A 19,416-nucleotide genomic window follows, 5' to 3' on the forward strand; every position below is an offset into this window, starting at 1 on the left:
GATACACCGTCAGATGCACAGTAGTCATTCCCCAAATATGCAAATGCTGGTTGTATTTAATCAATCATCATGCTCCTATTTAACTTCAATAAAATTCAATGAAAAAATGATAATTAAGTGGTAACAAATTAATAGTGAGAAATGTAAATGGGTCAACAAAATGTAACTTTATTTAAGTTTCATCTTTGAAATCAGAATTAACAATTTGCCCATACTTTCAATAGGTCCAACAACAACAAAACTGCATGTATAATGAAAAGTTAACGAAAACAAAAAACGATTTTTCTTTAACTTCTTTATCTTTTTAAAACAACATAAAAAAAGAACAATGTAAGGTAAAACTTAATGAAAAAAACAACATAATCAGGCAAAACCAAAAGTTGGAGACTGAAGTATCCCTGACTCCATTTTCTCTCTGAAGTTTGGATAGAACTGGTGCAGAGGCAAACGCAAGGTCACATCACATGTGTTGGCCTCTGGGAAGATACGCAATCCGTGGTCCTCAGGGTGTAGGAACTGAATTGTTGGTTTCTGGGGGAAACCCAGAGGTGGTATCCTGTCCGCACCAGAGGTGAAAACCAGGATTTCTTGGAGAGTCACCGGCCTGCTCCCCTCTTAGAAAAAAATTGATAGGACAGTATCAAGAATTTGATAATATCCCAAACCAAGAACAATAAAAAAAATAACACATAAAAACCATCAAAAGATCATAACAACTCAAAATGGGAGTAATAAATTGGTATTTTTCAGTTTTGTCATTTGTACAACCAATTTTACTGCACACACGGTTCACACAGTTTTCATAAGTCATCAGCGTGCTCACGTCCGATGAGCCGTGAAAAGGCATGTTTGTGCAGCCCTAAATGTGCAACACAACAACAATGACACTATCAATAGAATAATCATTAAAATACATACCTCCAACCTCTACGAGCCAATCCCTCCAAAACATCACTGTTCGATTTTCTATACTCCGCCTATTGCTGCCGGACTGGCTAAAATCTACCATAAAAAGTTCCAAAAGGTCATCCACCTCAAGTGGCTTAAAACCACTTGTAAACAGTGGTTTCATCAATTGTGGATTTGCCTTAATTTCGTCAGAGAGACCCAGGGTCTTCAACCCATCAGTCAACCGAAAACAAGGAAAGAAATCTAATTAAACAAAAATGAAAGTGAGGCAAGTGATAAGCTAAAAAAAGGAAACAAAAATAAAAACATTTGTTTTCTATATACTTTAGCCATGAGATCACATACACCGTAGTACACCACTCTCACTTGTGAAAACAACCTTGGGGGCTTCGACATGGGTGGAAAGTTGTAGATTAAGGGGCGGTAACATTAAAATAAGGGCCTTTTTCACAAAGGAAGGGAAATCTGAACATCTCAATTTCTTACATGCTTGCAGGGAAAGGCCCACCGTAACAACTTAATTTGATCTTATTTTTCACATTTTCTGAGTTGTCAGATACACTGGGGAACCGATTACAGCACTAAAACACGTAAAAAGTAATATTTTTAACCTATGGTAATGTGTATATGCAGTTTATATGTATACGCAAGTGTCTATAGGTCTAGGCTTGCATTAAGTTTACATGCTTATGCATACTATACTATAACATGCATTGGTATTTCACATTTATTTGCTTGAACTTCCAACAGTATAGTATCTATCTATCTGTGTAATTTATATAAGTGTATCCACGTGTTTTAAAAATGTATTCGTGATCAAAGTATTCATTAATTCATAAATTCAAACCCTATCTCGAGAGCTAAATTGTATCCTCTTATCCATCTTGCATGTTTCAGAGTTCAATTCACGTGAGTTATGCTTTCCAGGTGTAGTAATGGTAAACATATCCCTGTAACGGGAAGTTAAAAAATACTTTTTAGAACTCTGAAATACTCACTGTTCCAATGCTTCTTTTAGCCGGCCTTCAACATATGCTTTTGCAGCTTCTTCCACAAGGGCATCTTTTTCATGCAGACTCCTCAGGAGGGTGGAGCATCCAAGAAGTGTCATAGTAGCCGAAGCATCAATCAACCCCTCCTGCGCTTCCGCCAACGTTTCTGCATTCTTGATCTATTTGCAGATGTAAAATAAGACAAAGATGTACTGGACAAACAAAACTGCTGATTGATTTGTTTTTACATGGCAAGCTATAATCAATACTGCATTACTGATCAAAAAAGAGGTGTGTTTGGCAGATTTTTGGAGCGTTGCTATTTTTAGGGACTGAAAAAAGACTGGCCCATGGACCAACTCAAATGTGGTCTAAAGTCAGACTTTTTATGTTAAAAGCGCATTTTTAATATTGCGGGTCCACAACACGTGTCTACTGTGTAGACTACTTATTACAAAGAGGTAAGCACAGCAGCACACAAACATTTAAAACAATAAAAGATTAAAATGTAAAAGATTATTATGTAGTAAGGGTCCTGTGAATTGTATTGTTAAAAAGTTTGTTGTATGTCGTTTGTTGTTATGAGCTTCTTTCTCACTCTTATATCTCCCGCATGTCAAGATATGCACACATGAAGACGCTTAGAGACCTCTGGCACGTGATCCCCCGCCTGCACAGAGAGGGTACATCACAGCAGGATGCGTAGTCAGATGCTAAAGTTTCTAAAACTACTGTATTATAGACTGTTTATATATCGCTTTGGATGAAGTGTTGTGCGTGAAGACAAAGTAAGTTTGTATTTTCAAATAAGTAGCTGATAAAGAGGGAGTAATTTGTTTCCATGTGTTCGTGTTAAGCCCGTGGGGTAAAGATGTAAGTGTGCGTATATTCATCACACGCAACTGTAATCCATTTATATATGTATGTATATATATATACATACACTCACCTAAAGGATTATTAGGAACACCACACTAATACTGTGTTTGACCCCCTTTCGTCTTCAGAACTGCCTTAATTCTACGTGGCATTGATTCTACAAGGTGCTGAAAGCATTCTTTAGAAATGTTGGCCCATATTGATAGGATAGCATCTTGCAGTTGATGGAGATTTGTGGGATGCACGAAGCTCCCGTTCCACCACATCCCAAAGATGCTCTATTGGGTTGAGATCTGGTGACTGTGGGGGCCATTTTAGTACAGTGAACTCATTGTCATGTTGTTACGTTCCGTGTGTGTTTTGTGTACATTGTATTGTTTCTCGATCTCCTGTTTTTCTGTGTCCTTTTCGGCTCCACTTCTAGGTTGGTGTTGATTGGTTGACTCGACTGCCAATCATCATTCTGACGTCATGAGGTCCTGCCAATCGGCTGGCGTGCCAGCTGTATTTAAGGACGCGAGTTTATTGTGTGTGTGTGCGCCATGCCAGCGTACCGTGTGCTCCGACGCAGTCAGCTGTTTGTGGTCGACACCATTCGTTCGATTCTTCACGTGCCTAGTCATGCGTTGTGCGATGTGATTCAATCTATTTATAGATCTAGTATTTGACAATTGATTTCCATCGAGTTCTTTGAGGATGCAGATCAGTGCATCATGTTAGTTTATACTTTGTTAGTGTAGGTTTGAGAGTGTGACGCCGCCCGTGTACTTTTGTTTGTAGATTATATTAGTTTATTTGGGGCGTCATATACGCTGAAGACTTCTGTTTCATTTTCGTATTTCTTTTGTTAGCAAGTTTAGAGGTTAGTATAAGGATTGTTTTATTTTGTTTCTTTCTTTAATTTGTGCGGCACTCTTTTCTTGTTTTATTCTATGTATATTTGTTTATGTAATTATGTGTATTTCTTCAACGCGACTATAGTATAGACCTTTGAACTTTAATACCTCGGTTCGGTGTCCTTTTTGATCTGCACCACACCTGGAAACAGTTGTCTCACATAAATGTTACGGTATCATCCCTTTTTAACATCAGGCAAGTAACACATGTTCAAGAAACCAAATTTGAAATGATTCGAGTTTTGTGACATGGTGCAATATCCTGCTGGAAATAGCCATCAGAGGATGGGTACATGGTGGTCATAAAGGGAAGGAAATGGTCAGAAACAATGCTAAGGTAGGCCGTGGCATTTAAACGATGCCCAATTGGCACAAAGGGGCCTAAAGTGTGCCAAGATAACACCCCCCACACCATTACACCACCAACATAATTGCATTAATGACAAATTGAACAGGTGTCCCTAATAATCCTTTAGGTGAGTGTATATACACACACACTGTTGTGAGCACTAGAATTGTTATATTTACATTTATTCAGTTGCCAGACGCTTTTATCCAAAGCGACTTACAAGTAGTTTTTTACAATGATGACACATTACTGCAGAGCAATCAGGGGTAAGGTGCCTTTCTCAAGGGCCCTTCAGTCATGACCTGCTGGCACTGAGATTCGAACCGGCAACCTTCTGATCACAAGCCCAACGCTCTTACCCCAAAAAACTGTTATAATCTACCCTCATGCAAAATATATGCGATACGTTAAAGATGTCAAGTTACAGCTGTGCGCTGTATGTAACACAGCAGTTACAGCGTCTTTTGTATTGTTTTAATCTTCTGGGTTTATTATTAAGTTAAATTATGGAACTTAATTTACTGTAATGTGTTATTGCCAACTGTTTATTATGTTTAACTGTTGTAATTTATTATTATGTATATTTACATTAGAAAATTACAACATCAAAACTACACCCAAATCAGCCTTGTGAGTGGTGACAATAAATAGGTTGTGTTCATAAACAAGTGCATCTTCATTTCATCTCTGATCGGACAGTCTTTTGTGAGTCAGCATTCCAAGCCAGCTGTTAGTTCCATGGTGAAGAGTTGTCATGGTTCTGCCCAGTCTGGTCTTGTTTGTTCTTAGAGTCTTGTGGGCAGAGCCGTGGCAGTACCATGTCATGTGATCGTTTGGTGTGGAACCGCGTGGCTTTGTTTGCCTAAATCACACGGTCTCCGGTCTTATGCCTTTAACCACGCCCCCCTGATACTTCCGCAATTCTGTCCTCATTGTTTTCATCTTGAATTCGGGTTCTGGTTGGCAGAATTGTGGAAGTATCTTGTTCACGTGTTAATGTTTCTTGTTGAGACACACAGCGAAGATGCTTAGTCTTTTGCTGTGTGTCTTTGAGTCACGCGTCTAAGCCCATCCCCCCTTGTTGTCGGTAATAATCCTGCGAATGTGTCAATCGTTCACATCTGTGCCTGTGTCATTATCCTTTGTTTGTTCCCTCTATATAATGCCCTCATGTCTATTGTCCTGTGCAGTCCGTCTTCGTAAAGTGCCATTGTCCAGTCGTGTGCATTACTCTTGTAAGTTGTGAGAATCTGGATTTCGTCCGTGTCCTCTACAAATATTGCATCTGTGTACAATACAATATTCATATATCATATGTATTCATTCATATTCATTCGTATTAGTATTAGCTTAAATTCATATTAGATGTGCCATACTGTCTTGTTGTTTAGCCTCGTTGAAAGTTGTATCATGTCTTATGCTGTCATATGCTGATATAAGTATCTGTTGGTCTACATCTCAAGGTTCCTAATGATGTCTAGGGACAATTGTTTTGATGCTGTAATATTAAGTACTTGAATACGTACTTTGTGATCATATCTGATTGTTCAGGAGGAATAAGACTAAACAGAAAGTCTGGTGATTTTCCACATCTCGTGGTTTTATATGACGCCTCCTGTTACAAGCTTATAAGTATTAGTCCTTAATAATAAACTTTGGACTCAGATTGAACAAGCACCTGGTGTCTGAGTCAAACTTTGTCTCCAGGCCTGAAACTCTGTGTGTTCCGTCAACTAGACTCTTCAACCGTAGAATGTTATTTAGATATGGGGACGTAAGAAGTTTACAATTCTTTCATAAGTCCTCTGCTTTTTGGTCTTGTTTTACTGATTTGTATGGTTTTTGCAGTTTTGTCCCCATTCTGGGTGTATTTGTTTAATAGTTTTAGTGTTTTTAGTTTTAGTCCCTGTCTTGTTTTACCCCATAGTGGGTACGCAATGTACCGCATAATTAAACAAAATTGACATCATAACTATTTCTAATAATAATGAACCTATAGAGTACATATCTGTAGGTAAACGGGAACAATATGCAAAGTTTGGGGAATAAAGAGGTAATAATTACATTATCTTTTAAACACATTAAAACTTACTTTATCGCCAATTCTGCCACGTTTTTATTGATAATAAAAGAAATTAGCAAAATGCCACTTTTACCGGGTCTTCAGCCGGGGTGTTTTTTCCTCTAGTTCGTATGTGGTAAAACTAGTTGGGAACAGCTTCACGATTAAAAGAAACAGACATGTAAACCTTTATTAAATTGTAAAAGTTTTAAAAAATTCTTGACGAATTTTTATTCCCCAAATTGTTCCTCTTTGACTACAGATATGTACTCCATAGGTACATTATTGTTACAACTATTTACGATCTACATTCTGTTTAATTATGCGGTACATTTCATTGCGGGCCGTAATATGAAGTGTTACTATAAAAGCTCTTAAATGTACTTACATTTTTTTTTTAAACGTTTCTTAAATGTGTAGTATGTAATTTTTGAGTGGCATTTAATGATGAGGTTGCACATTCCAACCCACCAGTAGAGTTGAGCCGGATACTCGGCTGAAACGAGTATCCGGTACGGATAAAGCACTTTTGCCGAGTACGAGTATTATACGAGTAATACGAGTGAATATCTGTGCTCGGATTGAATACAAATCCTCACTGGGTAGCTGACAGTCACAGCGCCCCTCCCCTACACACATACAGATGTATTGTGTTGCTGACTGTGTTCCGCGCCGCTCACTCACACACAGAACACTGAGAAGAGAACAGATCTCTCTCTCTCTCTCTGTCACTCCCTCAGTCACTCAGGTTTGCGGGTCTTTTCCGTTAACGTTTAGGGTTTCTTCTGCTTCAGGTTTGTTTTTTACTTCGGTTTGTAGTACTTACTTATTAACCAGTAGAGGTTTGATAAACGTGGGGTTTGTTCAGACTTGGTGCTTGGTAGAATGCGACTCGCTTTGCGTCTCCGCCTGTGGGAGTTTTTTTTTCTTTTTTAAACCGTCAGCTGGCTCTAACCAGTTTTAATTAAAAGTTAAAAAAATAAAGTTATGTTGAGATGAAAACTCTTGTTCATTACATTTTACTTCATAATTGCAACCGCATGTCATGTAAATAGTTTTATAATCAGCAATAAATATAACAATTTCTGATCAACCCAAATCAATTGCATGCTTAAAATAACATACCGGTTAAAGCCCCGCCCATCTCAAGACAACCCGACCCACTTCCGGGTTAAATCCCGCCCACTTCCGGGTTAGGTCCCGCCCAGTCCGAGTGCAGATACGGATACAGATAATTCATATGGTTGACAGATACAGATATTGCTGTACTCGCTCATCCCTACCCACCAGCTCACTTTACCCCTTCCCCACTTAGATGTCTAAATGTCAAAACAGATAACGTATTTATGAAACGTACTTTGTGGCGCAGTTTGTCTCTTTAGGAATACTGTAGAATCAACATGGTGATTTAATGTACAGTAACTTAAATTAACATACCTTCTGAAGCATCTGCCTCACTTCCCAGTCGTCTATTTCTTCCAGGTCGACAGGAGGACTGGGACAGTGGGAGATAAGACTGTAGAGTCTTTCAGAAAAAAATGATGGAGGAACTCCAGCATGGACTACTGATACAGCCAGCATCTTCCCAAGTATTCTGTACTCTCCTGCCTGCACAGCTAAAAAAAAGATTTCACAGGTTTGCAAAAAAACGCCCTTCTTTGGAACTTTTGTTATTTGAAAGTGTTTTCACCTCGAGACACCAAAGCCAAATTTTTTATGTCTTCGGCGCCACAGAAGTAATGGCTGTTCTTCAGCTCCACCATGAGTAATCTAAAAAATTCTCTTGTGGGACATCTACTGCTCCCTCCCCGGTGTTTTCCGCATCCACGAAAATGACATTAAGCCTTCTTTGTGGCGCAAAACGTTGGCGAGCAAATGCCCTCATTGCGCTTGGCAGCACCGTATCACGCATAACATTGATGTAGTTGGACACTGGTGGAAGTCCAGGGTCCAGCTGGTCCTCCAGTCTTCGCAATGCAGTTTCCAAATCTGGCCTGTGATGAAATGGTTACAGTTTCTATAAGATTTTTGACATTGCATGCCCCTATAACTGACTGTGGTAATGTATCACTTCAAACATTATAACCTTTGGTTATGGTAAAAATAATAAAATAAAAACTGGTTAAATTGTTGTTTTGTGTTGTTCTTTTACAGATTACTTACATGTTTGCTGTTGTTGGCTGGGATGGGCACATTTCATTAAGTTGGTGTTCACCAGAAATCCTGTTCTGTAATCAACACAAAACAATACAATTTAAAAATACATATTCTATGTAATTCTGTGTATTATCTAAAAGATATTCAGAAAGTATGCTAACGATTTTGAATTAGTACATATCTTTTTTTTTTATACCAAATTTGTAACACCACTACAAAGTCAATTGACAACCAGTCCATTTTCAAAGTTGTTTAAATGAATATGGTACCAAAGAACGTTCAAACTTTTTAAATGTTTGAAAATAAGAAATTGCAATACATTTAATGTAAACTGTGGCAAAAACAGTAATAGCATGAACAACAATGTCACGATCACCACTCTGCAGATCCACCATTGTCCTCCCATGATATACTACACTTTCTATAACTCACAGTCTGTTGCTCATTAACCTCACTATACTGTCTACATAGACCTCTGTGTTTTAGTCTTATTTTTGGTTATTTTGCATGTTTGTGAAGCTGTCTGCGGCTTCTGTTTAGAGTTCCTGTGCTCATGTTTGCATTTACCCTGTCTTGGATTATTTTGATATTTGCAGTTAAATAAACTCGCAAGTTAATTCATACACACCATGCACACTTTATAATTCAATGATTCATAAGTGTGTATGGAAAAAATACCGCTTTTATGCAGATCAGTCTAAAATAACGACTTAGAAAAGTAAACTAACTGCTTTTCTCTATGTTGATTCGAGAAACATGTAGCTAATAATTTTTTTTTACGAATTTTTCACAAATATACAATACAACAGCATGTAAATTATTTTACAACCAAAGAAATAATAATGCATGCCAAACAGAATTATTTCTGAATACTGGTAAACTTACATCATGCGTGTCCTCTTCATCACTTGAGATAACAACTGGTCTGTTTAGAAAAAAGTAAAGACAATCCTCTTAACTGTTAAATTCATATATTGTACCTTGGCATAAAGCACGAAATCTACCCGGCATAAATCAAATAATTGAAAAGACACATACAGTAGGACTTCATTTTGAGGTGCAACACAAGATGGATCAGTTCCAGCCTCGTTTAACCCATCTGCTGTTGATTGTTCTGTGGTCACACAATCCTGCTTGTGTACGAATGTAAAATATGTTACTTGTTTGAAACTTTTAGTAAAAGTAAATCTTTGCAAGCATACAAACCTGTAAAGATAGTTCAATTGCCAATAGCACTGCTTCATCATCACTGGAACTGAAACACAAATTCCTACATTTTAACCCACAACAAGCACATTAACCAAAACGTTAGGGCACACAGTACCATACCTATTCTCTGATTGGCTGACTGAATCCTTCGATTCTTCAGAATTTGTGTTAGCATCTTTGCTGTAAACATGGAATAAAAAAAGAAGTTGTATCTTTTCTAAAGCTACTCAACGCTTACATTAACAATAAGATAGAAGGACGGTCATTACACAATTTACCATTTGCATTTTTCAAGGTGTTCAGCCAGATGAGAAAGCATGATGTGGCTTTTGCATGTGAAACACTCCTGCATGACAGCTGGAACCTAATGAATTGAAATTAATTAGACAAAACTTAAACATTTACATTTTTCACAAACTACAGCGCTTAGCAAATTGCACTTACATATTCTTTAGGTTGCAGCTCAATTTGTTTCTGTAGGGGAATAATGTAAATAGGAGTCCGTTTTCCTTTGCAGTAATGTCTTACATAGGGAACAGAGTAGCCTGAAGGTGGCATTGGGATGTTGGTTAACTCCCTTCTGCGGTCACTCCTGGCTAAGACGTACCCCCCTGCATCTCCAAGTAGTGGGTATGCCTGGTAAAGGCATTCAGTTAACTCTGAATGGCTGCCAGTGTTACTTGAAAAAGTTAGCAATTTGCGCCCCAGGCCACATTCCTCGAGAACCTGTGTGTCCTCAAGACTAGGCACAAAATTGCTTTCTGGTTCTGAGAGACAAAAAAAATAATGGCTCCAGGGTACTTCTCTTTTCTTTTTAAGATATTTCCCCTTGGAGCCCCCCTGCCCTGGATTTGAATTATATGGCCTAAAAAGCCTAGAAAGATTCACTTGGATGCCATCTTCCCTTGATGATTCCTGGCTGCTCAAAAAACCTGAGGTAGAGGGATAAGGCTGCCAACGGGTTGAGTTTGTCCGGAAGCACGATGGAGTGGATGTTAAAGTTGGGAGAGAAGAGTGAAAGGGGGGGATAAGGGATGAGGAAGATGTCCCTGGCAGGATGTCCCTGGCATGATGTCCCTGAGAGGATGTCCCCGGCAGAATGTCTCTGGCAAGGGTTCCTTGGGAATAGGCCAGTCTTTCTGCCAGTAAAGTAGTTGTTCTTTGCATCTGGCGAAGTAATTCGCGCATGTCTTCATCCGAGCTGTTAAAACACATGCACAAATTTAAAATACAAATTATATGTCGATCAATTTTTGTATTTAAAATCATATTGCTAACAAAATAAAAAAAGGGAATATAGATATCAGATCTTACTGCAACAAGATACATATTTGAAATAGAGATATATCATAACTTATCCAATATAATTTTTATAAAATTAGATGTTTTTATGGCTTTTTTGTTTTTAGTATTTGTGGTTAGGTGAACCATAAATTACCTTTAGATCTGTACAAAAAAACTTAAAGAATGGTTTTATAGACATTATCTCAGCTTTATGTAAGTGAAATTTCCCAAGAACCATTAGTAATTTCAATACTTTGTTAATTAATGAAGAATCAGAATAACATAGTAAAAAGAAAATCTAACTATTATCAATTACAATTATCTTGTAAAAGGTGTCAAACATCAACATAGAGATCTTTTCACAAAACCCTAATGACAAACTACAAATGTAGAAAAGATGTGTAAGTGTTTCAGGTTCAAGATTGCAGAATGAACATAAAGGTGAAATGTATTTGTTAAACTTATTAATAAAAGCATAACAGGTTTAATACTTATGCAATATTTTAAAATTAAGTTATTTTACCTTATTGGGCAACATAGAATAATTATATTCTGACCATATTTTTTCCGGTCAAGGGAATATAGAAAAATTGCTTCCATTTCACAAGTGGTTTTGGACATCAACTCAAACTTTGAGTGAGAGATTTTCTAATATGAGAATTATTGCATTTCCTATCCTTTATATTAATGCCTCCAATAACCATGTTAGGAATATGTTTTACTATAGGATTATATTTAAGATGTGATCTGATAAGATGAAGCAATTTAGGGGAGATGCTATTCACAACTAATTGGAATTATCTGAGTGAAGGTGCGAAACTTGAAAAACATAGAAATTGCTGATAAGAATATATTATTGCATCCGCAGTAACATTTGTTTATGTTGTCATTTTAAAGATTTACAATGTATTGTATTTATAAAATATGCAGAAAAAGCATACAGCGTATGAAGACATCAAACATTATTGTACTTTACCAGTCTAAAAAGGCACTAATTAGCACTACTCTTGAAACTAATTGGGATGATTTGGTCATAACGTTATGCACCGCTGCGTTCCAGACAAGCTCGAATTTCAGTTATTGCAGACTTTAAAATTAATTATTAATATTAATAAGTAAACATTTAACAGCACGAAAAGACATACAGTATCCGTAAGCTGTTAACAAACTGCATATCATTTTGGCTATCTTTAATATTCCGTGACACGTGATTGACAGGAATGAATTGAGGCAGGGCATAGCCTATATCGTAGGTCCGATTGGTCGGGAACGGCAGCATTACATTTTATAATGAAATAAATATATATATTCTTGACATTAAAAGACGTTTATCGACGCATAAACAAAACACACATGCACATAACGAATGTCTGACCACAACACGTTAAGGCGCGCTTAAAAAAATGTCACGACGTCACTGCGCTTCAGGCTGAAGCAAGGGGCGTCTCGCGTCATCGCGACTTTTAACGAGCTTCCTTCGTTCTCCGAAAGTTGAACTTTAACTGCAACTATTAACAGCATTACCAAACTGACTAAACCACGCTAGAATGTTAATATTCTATTAATATGCTATTAATATTTACGCACAAATTCATGCACACCACCCTTGCACAAGCAGGTGTGAGAGATGCGCCGGCTAAATACTGACACGACGTCTTATAACATAGATGAAAATCACATGCTTTACGCCCTCCTTCCGACTAAAAGTGGCCACTCCAGAACTTCTAAGGAAAAGTAAAAATTAATCGATTCTGAGAATAGATCAGTCGGCTTTTAAACCTTTAAAAAAAATGGTTATAGAATCGAAATTGAACTACACCCCTAATATTTGGCGCCAGCCGGTCGTTAGGCGACCACGAGACATGGTGTGAACAGTAGCTTACAGTAGGCTAATACTTCTAGTTTTAATAATACTACGTTTACTAATCTGTGCAAATTTGATCAGGTATTTCCGCAATGTATGCGCAGTAGACTATAACCTAATTTTCTAATTTTTCTATCACATATAGATGTGTACAAAATGTTTAGCAATGTGCATTAAATTTGGTTACGAAATCTTCTGTGATTACCGCAAAATCACGGGGGGGGAAGAGACTTATTACCTTTGCGGTTGATCCTTGTTATCCATTATTTCGTGTATACGTATACGTTTCGGGCGGAATTATGTGCTTGCTCCTAAAAAAGAAACAATGTTGTTCACAAACAGTACACACAATGCAAATAACGTTAGATCTAAAAAATATGGGCTATGTAATATAAGGATCGAAATTCAAGACACATAGCCTACCTGTTTTCCACGTTGTAGCTCTTCTAAATTATTCTACCTCTTATAACTCCGCGAGTCCGCCGAGTAGAATGAACTTCCTCCCGCCTCAATTCAAATGGAAAGGCTTGCTCTATTGGTTAAGATGTTTGTGAAACATAACCGCGTCCTCTGGACATACTTGAAATTGAGAGGTCAGTCGCTATTGGTTGATATGGTCCTTTCTTAAAAGTGGCATCCAATGTAACCCAGTTTATTTTAAAACTGCATATTATTAATTTAATGTGAGGAATCTACCTCGAGATGCGTTTCAATTTATTTTTTAATCTCATTGAAATTTTATTAAAATACCTATTCTTCTTAAACCCTGGCCTTTTCTTGAACAATAAGCTCATGAAGGTGAAAAAGAGACGTGGTTGTCCTCTCAAAATACAATTAATCAATGTCCCAACATGTCTGTAATATATATAAAATTACAATATTTGTATGATGCTAAAGTAATTTTCCATCGATGGGCAGAGTTGTGCTAAAAAATTACTGGCGGTATCTCTACACTCAGTGTAAAGTCACTGTAACCCTATAAAACGGTCATACAAATTGGCAAACTTGGTCATTTTTCATATTAAAGAAAAAAACGTGACGCTCTAAATGAATATTCAGCAGTTTAAAACTCTTCTGAGAGTCTGCGTTACAAATATATTATACAGTTTCGTTTTTAATTGTCAACACATCGTTTCAGTGTCAGTTGTTGTGGCTCATAGTTAGGACGTTTGTCTCCCGAGTCTGAAGTGTGCTGGTTCGGGTCCCGCAAGGAGCATGTGAGCATAATGATTTTAGTCATGATTGAAAACTACCAACATCTGCCACATTATTAAATCCTGTTAATAGGAGTAAGTTTAACATTTGTTAAGTTTGTTATTAATTATGTTTTTCACGTTTATTGGTAATATTATGTAGGCTATAAATATCTACATATCACCAAGGACCATGCAAATTTTTAACCCTGCTGCAAAACCACAGTGTCCACAAAATTACATTTTTACCTATATACTCCAGTAAAGTAGAACCACACTAAAAATTCAACTATCGTAATACAATAAATTCACCATACACATGGCTTCTACATATTCAAGAACCTCTTACTGGTAAATTGGAATATATGCATATGTATGTATATGTAGACCTATATGTATAAGTGTATGTATGTATGTAGCCTATGTATGTATGTATATATATTTATATGCATTAACTATAACAACTGTTTTAAAGTACAGTAATTGGAGTAAAACAAAAGCATACAGAATTTTTACTAATGTAAACACACTCACAAACACAAACAAATTCACATCTTTCTTTCTAATCAAGGCTAGTGTTGTGCACTTATCTTAATGATGTCATATTTTTCCAGCAGTGAGAGTTATACAAACATAAACATGTGCAGTATGACAACATTCTCAACAATTTTTTTAAATGAACAATGGCACAAAAATATATAAAATATATAAGTGGCTTATAGGGTTGGTTTCCCGGACAGGGATGAGACTATTCCTAAACTAAATTAAATGTTAGAACAGTCCAAACTGAAAACAACTTGCACTGACATACCTCAAAATATATCAGTGCCTTGCCTGGTGTCCCAAGTAATGTTTTATTAAGGTATGTTTGTTAAAACTACCTAAATTTCCTAATTAAACTAAGACCTAGTCCAGGTTTAGGATAATCCCTGTCTGGGAAACCACCCATTAAAGTTTCTTTTCATATTATTTTTAGACATATTCAACATTTAAATATAGTCTGCTGTATGCAGTCCTAACATGCATTCACAAATCAGCACTAATTATTATCTTACAATCCGGCCGAGAAAGTTGAAAGCACTTTCCACCGAAATGGGAGCGCTTTCTCCTCCATCATTGATGATCAGCAGTTTGTCATACAGTTGTTTGTCAGTCCAACTGCAGTATGCTTGTATGGAGGACGCACCCAGAGCTTTCACTCACCAATCGTGATGACAATACAGGTGATTTGATTTGATTTGATTATCTAGAGGACAAATACCTAAAGAAATATAAATGTGTTTTTTTAGTTCCTTTGGGGTACTCTACACCAAACACACACTCAATAAAGAAGGCTGAGTGCAAGAAATGTGCAATCTTTGGTGATGTCTTCGTTGTCCATCACTGCTTTGAATAAGGTGTGATTGAGTGTCAGTCCTCCGCAGCTTATCAGGATGTATTGTGTTAGATTGTGTGTCTGCATAGAAAAACATACCATAATTAGCTGTAATGATTATTAATGTTTTTCACTTCAAAGTCACAATGAAATAAAAATTATCATTCTAATTCTTTTACACAGTATTGCTGTATATTTAATAAATGATTTATCCATTCCTTTTAGATACATTTACACTTGTAATCTGTAATGAAAAACATTAAGCTTCCCTTTCCACTCTCAATGACATCTCTCTTCATGATGTAAAACACAGAAGCACAGCTTTACTTAAGTCATGCACACTGACAGAAACGCCACTCGCTTTTTTCATTTCGAAACTCCATTTTACTTAGAAATCGTCGCAAGATTTGTTAGAAAAAACTTAGCTGCACGTTTTTTGCAAATACAATCCTCACATTACCTTCAAATTGTGAGCGCATATATTTCAGTCAGGACCTTTCAAGTCAAGAAAAAACCCAAGTCAAAATTGAAGACAAGTAATCTTTTATTTGGCAGATTTGCTTAATTTACGTTTGGTGGTATGGCTATGTTCTAAATTCCCCATCCTTCTCATGAGCTCCATGAGAAGTAAGATGGGGAAGCAGCAGCAGCATCTGGGGTGACTCTCCCGGTTTAGCTGGGAGGGCAGCTCAACCCCCCTGAGAACAGAGTGTCCAAAAAAAATTGACAGCAGAGTACGGTCGATCAAGTGAAATTAAAGGAGGAGCTGGGGAGGTGGTGGGTTTAGAGCAACAAGCATTAGAAGCAGTGAGGCAGGCTTGACTGAACTGATATTTAAATAGGGCGCCCAATTGAGAGAATGTATGATCAGCTGATGGCCGGCTGGGTTAGGGTTGTGATCACCTGATGACAGCTGATAACCAAGCTTGACTACAAGGCCTGCCGCTACTAATGCTGATGCTTAATTTATCTGATGCATACATTTCATAAAATACGCGAATACAATTGTAATGTACAGAAAACTGGTCGAATAATGACTACAATGCAGTGGCTTAAGGGCACTTTCAAAATATGGTGTGATCGTGTATATTTTAATAAAGATAACTTGGGCCTTGTGTAACGTGTTAAAGGACGTCTTCAAAACATTTTAAAAACGAACTGGGCCACTTTTTGGTGTTATCATCTAAACCTGCAATGATATGTATATGGTTAATTTGATTCTTTGGTAACAGAAAAAACGAACTTTTTGGTTTAGTAAAATATAATGGATTAACTATTAATAATTTCTACATAGTAATATTAACATTTAATAAGAACTATATTTTCCTAAGTAAAATTATACATAAATAAACCAAAATGAAATGTACAAAATGAAATGTTTGTGAATCGTAAATTTTATTAAATATTTTTTTGTATTATTTAACTGTTTTATAGTCACTGCAAATTGTCCTAAAAAAACTAAGTACATTTCAATCAAAAAATTAAGCGTTCAAACCTTCTCAATTGCGCATTCGCCATATGAACACCATGAACACCCTTTTAGCTTAGCCACGTTTTGGATCAGCGGAGATTGGGTATGGAACGCGAACGGGGACAATACTCTTACCATGAAACGCGTGAAATTTGGACGCGTCAACACGATCAATTTGTACGCGACTTTTTGTTCCGTGTAAACGCGAACGTTTCTTTCGTCTTAACAAGAAGTTTTTGGGCGTGTTATTTGAAGACACGATCGTTTGTATCGCCATAACGCGATCTTTTTGGCCGTGTTTTTTTTAAACGAACGTTTTTGTCGCGTCAACAGGTCATTTTTGAGCGTGTTAATTTTGACTCTTATTTTGATACGTGACATACTAATCTTTCTGTTTTAGTTGAACTGCTGACAATTTGATGTCAATAAATAAATTCAAATCACTACTTATATATCGCTGTTATTTAACTGCTTCTTTTGTGCCATACATATATGTATATTCTATCCTGTGTTGTATGGTGTATAACTTATATATTTACGTTTTTATATACAACTTAAAGGTCACTGCACACACATATTACAGCCTATCACATCACTTATGTGTTGTATACGTTTAGTACAGAATTTAAAGAAGATATTTATCAAATAAAATGTATTTGTTGAAAAGGGTTTAAACTATGTTTTTTATGCTTCATTGTAACCATTATGACCGAAATGCACATATTTGGATAAGGGAGAAATTAAAGGCATGGTTAGAATACCAAAGGACATTAAAGAGACCTTTGTACTGACTCAAGCAGAGATGAACAGCCCTAAAAGGACAACCTTTCCAGGCATTAACTTAAAAACTTCCAGCTGCTTCAATCATGAACAGCTCTGTGGCAGCAGTGGAGTCATTTAGGTTCCTGGGCACCACCATCTCTCAGGATCTGAAGTAGGACAATCACATTGTCTCCATTGATTAAAAAAGCCCAGCAGGGGATGTACTTCTTACATCTGCTGAAGAAGGTCAACCTACCACAAACTCTGTTAAAACAGTTTTACTCAGCAGTCATAGAGTCTGTCCTCTGCACATCCATCACTGTCTGATTTGGCTCAGCCACAAAGTCAGACATCAGAAGACTACAGAGGATGGTTCTGACTGCTGAAAGGATCACTGGTGCTCCCCTGCCCACCCTCCAAGAACTGTATACATCCAGAGTGAGAAATAGGCTCAGAAAATCACCCTGGACCTCTCACATCCAAGACATCATCTCTTCACAATGCTGCCGTCTGGTCGGCGCTACAGAGCACTGAGCACCAAAAAAACCGACACAAAAACTGCTTCTTCCCTCAGGCCATCTATCTCTTGAACAGTTCAATGTTTTATACCCACCGTGCATTCAATAACTCTGTGCAATAATACGTAAGTGCAATATTAATTATATACTCCAGATTATACACCATCTATTTTTATACAACTTTTTCTGTAAATTGTATTTAATTCTGCTGTACATAGCACATACATACCTTGTATTACAATAGTGAATTCTTAGTTTTTACTTGTATATTTACATACACACATAGCTTTACTCTCTACGTCTAAATCTTATGTTTATTATATTGTATTTCTTATTTTTATAACCATAGGCCCTTATTTAAATCCTATGTGTACTGTATTCTATTGTGTTATGGTCTCTGTGTACTGTTGTTGCTGTTTCTGTGTACTGGATGCTCCTGTCACCAAAACAAATTCCTTGTATGTGCAAACATACATAGTCGGCAATAAAGCTCTTTCTGATTCTGATATTAAAATATAAGAAAAAATAAAAGAGTGTGTGGTTTTCATTGTCATCATTTCATTTATGATATCATATGGAAATTTACACAGTGGTCGAAAGTTTACATACACCTTGCAAAATCCTAAAAGCTTTTTCAATTTAATTTTTTCAAATAAGTGTAATTTTAAAGATTTGTTTTTATTTTAGTACTTCCCTGAACAAATTATTTCACATATATTCTACAAAACAGAAAAAAACTGAATATATAAAAAATCACACCGTTCAAAAGTTTACATATTGCTTATTCTTATAATACTGTTTGATGGACCTGGACAATAAATTATAGTTTTTGTGTTGTCTGAGTGTTGTCTAAGAGTTTTTTGTTTATGAACCATTTAACTTGTACACTGATCTTCAGAGAAATCCTCCAGGTCCTGCACATGTTCTTTGATGTTCAGTATCTTCTGCATGTCCGACCTCTGTCCTGCAGTAACTCTGATGTTGAGTTGATCTTTACACACTGACATATAATAGTTGTGTATGAGTGCTTGTTGTCAGTCTGTAAAGATGATTCTAACATTGTAAAGTCACAGCTGGACAAACATGCAGAAAGTGCTGAAAAATCAAAGACCAGGGAACAGTTTAATGGAACAGGACAACTTTAAACCCTTAAACAACTATCACAAAACCACACACACTGCCATTGTTTTCCCAGGTCTCACTGTACTGTATTAAGAATCAGGTTTATGACTTTTGACCACCATACTGTATATCTCTTCATAGGCCTGTCTATATGTAATGAGCAGGGCAAATTTCAAAGTAAACGTAAGGCAATATGACGCTGTATAATGCTTTGTAATATTAAAATCACCCTGTGTGATAAGAGGAAGCCAATCCAATGCAGTCCGTACAGGTTCTTTGACAGTTTAAAAGTTAAAACGTGGATTCTGGGACGAAAGATGAGATGACAACCCATGACATAGGACTGACATCACAACCAACGTATCACTCAGAAC

The 19,416-nt window shown here is 36.8% G+C and overlaps 1 protein-coding gene across 2 annotated transcripts; it reads right to left on the minus strand.

Annotated features, from left to right (window-relative positions):
- Nucleotides 1-236: 236 nt before the first annotated feature.
- Nucleotides 237-13,098, minus strand: LOC130434141 (uncharacterized). 2 transcript variants are annotated; one of them, XM_056764106.1, is made up of 13 exons: nucleotides 13,025-13,098; nucleotides 12,840-12,912; nucleotides 9,898-10,654; nucleotides 9,732-9,817; nucleotides 9,574-9,633; nucleotides 9,451-9,499; nucleotides 9,283-9,374; nucleotides 9,130-9,169; nucleotides 8,251-8,315; nucleotides 7,778-8,081; nucleotides 7,525-7,703; nucleotides 919-2,080; nucleotides 237-614 (listed from the first exon to the last, which is right to left on the minus strand). In XM_056764106.1, the coding sequence occupies exons 2-10, from the start codon at nucleotides 12,863-12,865 to the stop codon at nucleotides 7,838-7,840; spliced, it is 1,419 nt and encodes a 472-aa protein (XP_056620084.1). In that variant the 5' UTR covers nucleotides 12,866-12,912; nucleotides 13,025-13,098; the 3' UTR covers nucleotides 237-614; nucleotides 919-2,080; nucleotides 7,525-7,703; nucleotides 7,778-7,837. The 2 variants fall into 2 exon arrangements, with proteins under 2 accessions (XP_056620084.1, XP_056620083.1); XM_056764105.1 differs by having other exon boundaries at nucleotides 237-2,080.
- Nucleotides 13,099-19,416: the final 6,318 nt, after the last annotated feature.

Source organism: Triplophysa dalaica, chromosome 13, assembly GCF_015846415.1.
Source record: "Triplophysa dalaica isolate WHDGS20190420 chromosome 13, ASM1584641v1, whole genome shotgun sequence".
Taxonomy (NCBI): Eukaryota; Metazoa; Chordata; class Actinopteri; order Cypriniformes; family Nemacheilidae; genus Triplophysa; species Triplophysa dalaica.